The sequence below is a fragment of the Diadema antillarum genome, unplaced genomic scaffold (genome assembly GCF_040938485.1).
Source record: "Diadema antillarum isolate AM-2024a unplaced genomic scaffold, OU_Dant_1.0 seq00000620_RagTag, whole genome shotgun sequence".
NCBI lineage: Eukaryota > Metazoa > Echinodermata > Echinoidea > Diadematoida > Diadematidae > Diadema > Diadema antillarum.
In genome coordinates, this window is record NW_027271543.1 from 1,479,644 (window position 1) to 1,488,044 (window position 8,401).

General features: G+C 37.1%; 1 protein-coding gene across 1 annotated transcript; it reads right to left on the minus strand.

The window, feature by feature from the left end:
- Positions 1-951: 951 nt before the first annotated feature.
- Positions 952-7,764, minus strand: LOC139736060 (uncharacterized). The gene is made up of 3 exons (XM_071646807.1): positions 6,730-7,764; positions 4,968-5,093; positions 952-1,248 (listed from the first exon to the last, which is right to left on the minus strand). Exons 1-3 carry the CDS (start codon positions 7,762-7,764, stop codon positions 952-954), a joined length of 1,458 nt encoding a protein of 485 aa, XP_071502908.1.
- Between the last annotated feature and the right edge of the window lie 637 nt (positions 7,765-8,401).

Here is an 8,401-nt window from a genome sequence, read left to right on the forward strand (position 1 = left end):
ATTTTATGTTTTATATTCTTACATTAATTTACTGTACATCCAAGCCGGATATTATGATTCACTATGTTTTTATTATATTTGATGTACATTCCTTCATTGAGAAGTATGAAAATAAATTGAAATTGAAATTGAAATTGAAAATGAAATGGTTTTGATTCATGGATTGTCCCGCAAAAGAAAAATAATTTGAAGTATTTATATGCAGAAGTTTACATAGATATATATGTTTTTGTAAGTATTTGTCCTTATTTCAAGTGAAGTGCAATTATGTGCTTACATCTGTATGTTCATTATGTTTGAATTGTCTGTTTTTATATTTATCCAGATGCATACAGCTTCTTTCCATTTCTTTCCTTCCGTTTCCAATCTACTCATTCCTCTTCTTCTTCTCCTTTATACTTACATTTCTCCTGCTCTCCCTCTGTGCCCCACTTTTCTCCTCCCCAAGCCTTTCTTTCTTCTTTCTCCTCTCCCCCTTCACTCTGTTCCTGTCTCAGCCTCACACTATATACATGTAGCACTCTCTATCTCTCAACATTCCTCATTCCACGCCTCCTCTCTTCTTCTATACCCCCTTTATTAGCTGAAAGGGTTGTGATATGTCAATAATGGAGGATATAAGTTACATAATATGTAAACCGGGTTTAATCTTCCTTTTCATTCAACTCTGCCTTTGTTGTAATATGATTTATATACTGAATGTAATGTCACTATTGATGTACTGATGAATTGTTGTTGTCGTCGTAATGATTGTATTTTGTTCGTGTTTTGTATATGTAATTTATTTTGTCTCGCTGTATTTTTATCGATGTAAATCAGACGCAATCCAGCCATTCGGCTGCGAAGTTTGATGATGAATAAACCATTCAACCAACCAACCAAACTAGTATAGGTCTATCATAATTTTATATACGACAAAATTTTTAACTTAAAATCCAATTTGCCAGTAGGTTATGTTCGGCAGAAACAGTATTGGGTAAGAAGAGAGTCAATGTCCCTGATGCAGTCCGCTTGGTGACCATATCTATTGATACGACTTATGTCTCCACCCAGCTGAAAGTCGAAAGAGTTTCCGTCTCTCCGCCGACGAACTTGCACCGTTGCCTCAAAGAGACCACCTCCCGGACTCGTTTCTATAGTAACCAAGTAAGACGTCCATGTGTTTGCCTGGTCTGAAGATGGTTCATCGGGAGAACGCACTGTATTGTTATCTTCCGAGCCTCTCCTGACATTCGGGAACGTTTTCTCCTGTTTGACAGCGTGAGAAAAGGCACAAAAGGAAAATTCTGAAAAGCGAAAAAAAAAAATCTTAACGAGTAAAAATAACTTTGTACTTTGCTTCCGTCATGTAAGACGCATTTAGACACTGTTCCATGTCTAAATTAATGCTCTACCTTCACTCCACTCAGACTCACATGTTTAAGGAATACAAGCCACAGTTCATATACCGATAAACCCGAAGATACACTCTAGCCTCTTCTTCTCCAAAGAAAGCGCTTTTTGAATGATATTACATGCGCCATGTGCATTGTACATCTGTTTTCATATATTCATTTGATATTTACAATAAGAATATACACATATATACATACTCAAAATTGGTATTTAACATATTATGAACTACATAGACCTAAATCTATACCGGGCGTCAAAAAAAAAAAAAAAAAAAAAACACGGAACGGCGTGAATTTTCAGTACTTTACGTTCTTAAAGTGATATATTTTTTGACATCATAAGAGAGAACATCTTCCGCAGAAGACAATGATACCAAAATCATTAAAATTCGCTGGATTTTTGCGACGTATGAGATGATAATTTGGGCGCGTTCCATACCGTAAATTGTGTGTAAGCTCGTTGATCCATGTCAACAAAAGATACTCAGTATAGAGCTTTCACATACACACACACACACACACACACACACACACACACTGTCTTTCCTGCCCCGCGCCCAATGTGAAAGCTGTATCTTTTCTTGACATGGATCAACGAGCTTACACAATTCGCCGTACCCAAATTATTATCTCATACCTCGCAAAAATCCAGCGAAATTTGAAAATGACTATATTTACCGAAATTAGCGTAGAATAAATAGTGCTGAAACAAATTTAATGATTTTGGTACAATCTGTATCATTTACTTCTGCGGAAGATGCTCTTTCTAATGATTTAAGAAAATATATCACTTTTAGAACGCAAGGTACTGAAAATCCACCGTTCCGCTTTTTTTGGCACACCCGGTATATATTGACATTGCGAAGATTCGAGAAATGGTAGCACTCGGAGTGGTCGAGCTGTTAGAACTTTATATCTTTTACTTTGCCCAAGGCTGCATAAAAGCATCGTTTCTCCTGACTGTTTGCCTTTCAGCTGTTTGTCTTTCACGCCTTCACATATTTAAAAAAAAAAGAGATAAGTCGAACCCTGATAATTACAGGCATATTTCTCTACTTCCTTGTATTTCGACATTACTCGAGCGCATAGTTTTATTTGTTATCAGCTTATCACACCATCTAACAGTGACTAAACACCCTTTCAGTCCGGATTCAGGGCAAATCATTGCACTGTGACTGCCCTTGTAAAGGTAACTATGGTGAGTGGTTTTTGGCCATGGATGAAGTTGAATACACCGGGGTAATTTTCGTCGACCTTCGGAAAGCGTTTGACACTGTCGATCACAAAGTAATGCTAAACAAATTTAATTGTCTTCATAGTATTGGTATATGGTGTTACACATGAAGAGTTATCTAAATGGCTGGATGATAGTGACTACGGTCAACAATGCACAGTCTGATTGTACTTAACCCATGGTGTACCTCAGGGCTCTCTCCTTGGCCCTCCGCTGTTTTGTGTTTTCGTTAACGACCTACCTCGCATTCTTCAGTCATGCGGATGATACACTTATTTACTATACTCCAATAAAGACGTAGAAAGTCCATTTCAAACAAGGAAATGCATGTTTTGGATCAATGGGTGTCACAGAACAAATCATTAAGACATATTGTAAATAAATAAAGTTTGAATTAGATATACAATAAATCCGTTTTGATTACGGGAACGTAATCTGGTATACTCCGGTCCACAAGGTTCCCTGTCAACCCTTCAAAAACTACAGAATAGGGCGAACCGTACGATTATAAGAGTAAATCCATGTTCTTCTCAACATATTCATGATATTTTGGACTGGGAATCATTTTACTGCAGATATATATATATATATGTATATATATTAAACATAGTTATGAGTATGATGATTGTATTTTTGTTTGAATTTTTCCAAACTATATGTCTGATAACAGCTCTAGAAGAATTTTGAATTATTTACTTCGTCAAATTAGAATTTGAACCAACCTAAGCCAATAGGGAATACCAATGTATAATCAATTGCCCAAAGAAATTCGTAATGCATTAACCTTAAAGATAGTACAATTTATTTACCATTTGCAGATGAAACAAATACCCTGCTTTAGTGCTTCAAAATAGTTCTTCTTTTCAAGCGATGCTTATAATGGCGGCCCTCTGCATAATCGTTTTTTAACTACAATTGTTATTGTAATCCCTGCTGCATAGACATGCATATTGTATATTATCTATTATCATTAATTTCCTTTTAGATCGTTGTTTATGAAAGTCAAACGACTCTGTGTTAAATGCACTTTGTATATTTCCTACATGTTCATGTAACTTATGTATATCGTTGTTTATGCAAGTCAAACGACTCTGTGTTGAATTAACTTTGTATATTTCCTACATGTTCATGATACTGTAAATTATGTATATTGATTTGCAGAAAATAAAGTATCTATCAAACAAAACAAATATGTGAGCTAGGAATAGAAACAACCAATGTAAAAATTTGAATCAGTATAATCAATGTAAGTATTGTTAAATACAAAAAAAAAATGATGTGAACAATAGTTGTGATGAAACTGTTTCCAGACTAAACCGTCTCCAGTTATGGTTTATTGAGAAAAATAGGGATATCTCGTTATATTTTAGGCTTTATTGCACAATCTATATAGTAGGATGTTTTGTGATACAACTGATCTACACGTATACATCAAATGTGATATCTCGAAAAAAAAAAATTACCACTGCTCCCAATGGTAAACAGGTACCTTTAAGATTTTTTCCAAACGTTATTATCTGATTATCTAGATAGATCATTGTAGTAAGATAGAAAAAACAGAAACAATGAAGTACCAAACATGGCACCTGTTCTGTTCTTGTTTTGTTTTGCTTTTTTGTTTTGCTTTTTTTGGTCATGCTTCTTTATAAAGGTTTATTTTTTTCTTTAAAAGTACTACAAATAAACTAATTCATCTGGACGGTTTCGCGTTCGATCCTGGGCGCTTTATCAGCTCGTCTTGCGACGAACTGATGAAGCGTTCAGGATCGCGTGTGAAACCGTTCTCGGAATTAAGTCCAGATTAATCGAGTCATTTTTTGTACCTTTTTTGAGCGTTACCTGGATGACTCAGAACTTACATCAATTTATTTTCTCTTTTTCTTTTATTTTCCTTACTCTTCTTTTCTTTGTATACTTATCTGTGATTATTGTAGACTGTTGCTGTACCTGTAAATGATTTTTTATTAAGTATTTCTTTTTCATGTTTTGTGTATACAGTGTATTATTATATGTATTGTAAATATGGAACTCTGAGGAAGAACAGCCTTATTTTGCAAATATGGCTGAACGGGCAGTAACCCGTATCTTCATACTGTATTTTTTCTTTCTTTCAGATTGTGTATATTTTAGCTGAAGACGGCAATAAAAACAACAATAACAACAACAACAACAACAACAACAACAACAACAACGTCGCACACGACCGTCAAGCATATTAAGTGAATTTAGGGGAAACCTATCTACTAACCAAAAAAGCAAGCCAAAGAAGTGGTTTAAGGAAAAGTCTGATCATGTAATACCTACAAACGACACGTTTTAATAGCTAGAGTAACTCTTACCCTTTGACGAGAAACCAGACGGTAGTGGGACGCTATGGCCGAGAGACGGAGCAAGGAGCACTTGTCTCGTGCATGACTGGTGATGGCATTTAATGATTTCATCGTGAAATGTACCGCACCCTCCACCTGGAACACAAGTTTACACAATGTTTATTCCATCAAGTTCGGGGGGGGGGGGGTTACTGTAGAAATGTACATATTATCATTGGTGTAAGGGAATTCAAACCACTTAAAAGTTGAGACTTAAATGAAACAGCACAATATTACGAGCAACACTGTGAAAATGCGATCAAAGTTGAGTAGAAATTTGGACCGTTTTGCTAATTTCTGCAAAGACACTGTCGAACTGTTGATATGAATATGAAAATTAATGGCCTGCTGATGTCACAATTTTCCATCGATCGTGAACGGCAAAAAAACAAACAATCAAAACAACAACAACAACTAATAACCAGCATTTGCACATGATTATGCAAATAGCTTTTTTTTTTGCAATCTAATTATACTATTATTATACTTTATATAATAATGATGATAATTAATATTATTCTATTGTTATTCACTGGAATACCGTGTAGACAAGGCTATAGGCAACAACATCCAGAAACATTTGTTTGAATAAAGTCTTGCTATGTGAAAACAAAAAATGAATAAATCAAAGCCGATCAGTGGGCGTTTATTGAAAAGTGGGGTGAAGAGACTGTCTAAGTTGTGTTCGTGGAAGATCCAAACTTGGAATATGTGGTTCTCAAAGCCATGATTTGAGCATTGTACAGTTCGTTATTCACAAAGTCCGTTATTCCAAATATTCGTTAATTCGGAAATAAAAAAACAAACTTCTCTTTTCCGTAGATTACTCTGACGGTTCCTTTTCCGAAGTGTCTGAAATTTTGAAGGTTCACGAATCCGAAAATAAAATATGGTCACTATTCCGAAGATTCGTTGATAAAAAAAGAGAAATTAAATAGGATTGGTACTTTGGAAGGTTCGTTGACCCAAAACTGGAAAAGGGTCCGTCATTCGGAAGTGTTTGAAATTTCGAAGGATCACGAATCCGAAAACAAAATAATTCCGAAGATTCGTTAAAAAATAAAATAAGATAAGGTTGGAACTTTGGAAGGTTTAAATTTGTTAACCCGAAAATGGAAAAGGGTCCGTTATTCCTCAGATTCGTTAATCCAATAATGAAATAAGGTTTGTAATTCTGATGGTTCGATGTAAGTACGCACCTTCTTTTCATTTTCAGATTAACGAACCTTATGTCATTTACGAATTAACGTACTTTCAGATCAAGCTTATTTCACTTTCGGATTAACGAGTCCTCGAAATAACATAATAAAACAAATGTTCGGATTAACGAACCCTGCTCTTGTTGTTGGATTAACGAACATTTGGGTATAGATAATTTGCAATTTCCGGAATAAAGAATCTTCGTAATAAGGAACATCACCAGATTAAAAATAGTGTTCCTCATGAACCCTGAGCATATATCAATTCGTTTTGATGATGTAACGAATGTTGAGTTTTTCTCCAAACCATCAACACATGAAATGGGACGCCATTTGCCACAACATTTTCTTTGATCCCAGTGGTCAACAGGCCTATTATGTGCCTGATTTGAAACGAGCTTTCAACGATCTGTTGTTGTACTGATGATTTTCATCAAACTTCTCATCTCACGCTCCACAACAACAAGTCACTTACAGTAGTATTGCTATCATTGTGAGCAGAGATTAGAATGAAATAATTAGTGATACAGTACCTGATTAAACTCTGCTTGGTTGATTTCTTCATATTCAAAGCAAGCACAATAGTGGTCCGGTATGTCTGCATCGCTGCACCTCCTCTCAGTAGATACGGGTGTCGATAAGAGGCTGATACCCCTCTTCGCCTGCCCTTCCCAGCTGAAATCGATGACGGACCTGAGAGTCGCGTGGATGTCGAAAGGAGTGGTCAAGCGGTCTGCGTTGGTCATCACGTTCCGCTCTATATCGGGACGTGAACGGTGAAGCTCTGGGGGAAGAATGAAAGCCATAAACGGCAGGCGTTCTTCCAGTCTACCTTGTAAAAGATGGCGAAATCCAAGGTAACCAGCACCGTGATCGCCGAATAAGATGAGAAGAGTTTTATTCAGATTTCCTGATTGCTTCATTGACTCCAGAAACGAAAGTAGGTCTTCATCCATAACACCCAATGCATTCATGTCATCATGCGCCGGCTCAGAGAGAAAAAACAAGCCAAACTTTAGATTATCTGGATAAGATGTTACATAGTCTTTCATATAATCCAACATGATCTTGTGCTGAAAATCTGATCCAACGCACAGTCCTCGCCTGTGGACATCAACAGCTCTCCAGAACGTCCGCATATAGTGGTCCGTGGGTTGCTTCTTGAAACCAGTAAATTTATTGTTAAACATAGATATATCCGGACGATCTTCTGCAAACATGGTAACGTAACCAGCGTTCTCGAATTCCTTCCATACCAACGGATAATCATCAACAAACGAGGCATTTGCATAGAGATTTTTGCGAATCAGGGGCAGTTCGTCTTCGTATTTTCCGGTCAACATCGGTATCATGTTCCCAGCAGTTGCTTGTCCCACGATGTTGTAGCTGTTGAAGACAACGGTCTGTGGGTCTTCCTCAAGAAATGAGAGAGACTTCGGCATATGACGGATGAAGTTCATCTTCGACGTGGAGTCGATAGCCAACATCATGACGTTCAAGTCGAGCCCATTCAAGCCTGCCCTCTTTTGCTTGGTCTTCGCATCTTTTGCTCTCTTGGGATCTTCCATCACCCTTGCCAACGTATCGACATGAAGTGTTTTTTGTTCGTTTTCACTTTGTATAGCGCATGTGACGGTAAGAAAGTCAGTCAGTGTCTTATTTTCCTGGAGCTGCCTGACTGGGACGAAGCTGACACGATTCCCCGAAAATGTGTACACACCTGCTTCCTCCGATATCTGGGAATCATCATCTAGCCTGACGGGATAAGTTACTTTGCAGAACTCTGGCGGTTTGTTGAGTTGACTCAAATTGAAGTGCACCTCTTTATTTCTTATGTACGCTAATTTTAGACCCTGACAAATCGTTAGGTCAGATTTCCGAACAAATTTCATAATACTTGGGTCAAATGGCACTAAACGTGGCATCTCGCATACTACATTTTTTGTGGCGACCGTCTCTGAGCTTGTTAACTGTAAGGTAGTATTCATGTCTGTCCATAGATAAAGACGCTTCGATCTGTGTTTGACTTGACTGCTGTATAGCAAATGCTGAGACAGCAGGATATTGACGAGAATAAAACCAAATATCAAAATCGACATCAAATGTTTGATTCGGGCCATGATTTAATCCGGTCGGTATTGATACCTGTATTTCAAGTTGAGCCGATGGGAAGTCAACGTTTTTATCTTGTTCTATATCTTTGTG

What these genes read in the sequence shown, in the direction of transcription:
- LOC139736060 (XM_071646807.1), bottom strand. Translation starts at nt 7,764, where the DNA reads ATGGAAGATCCCAAGAGAGCAAAAGATGCGAAGACCAAGCAAAAGAGG. An exon ending in ACCAAGCAGAGTTTAATCAG is followed by an intron (nt 5,094 to 6,729) that starts GTACTGTATCAC and finishes CTTGTGTTCCAG; the next exon opens with GTGGAGGGTGCGGTACATTT. An exon ending in GTCTGGTTTCTCGTCAAAGG is followed by an intron (nt 1,249 to 4,967) that starts GTAAGAGTTACT and finishes GCTGTCAAACAG; the next exon opens with GAGAAAACGTTCCCGAATGT.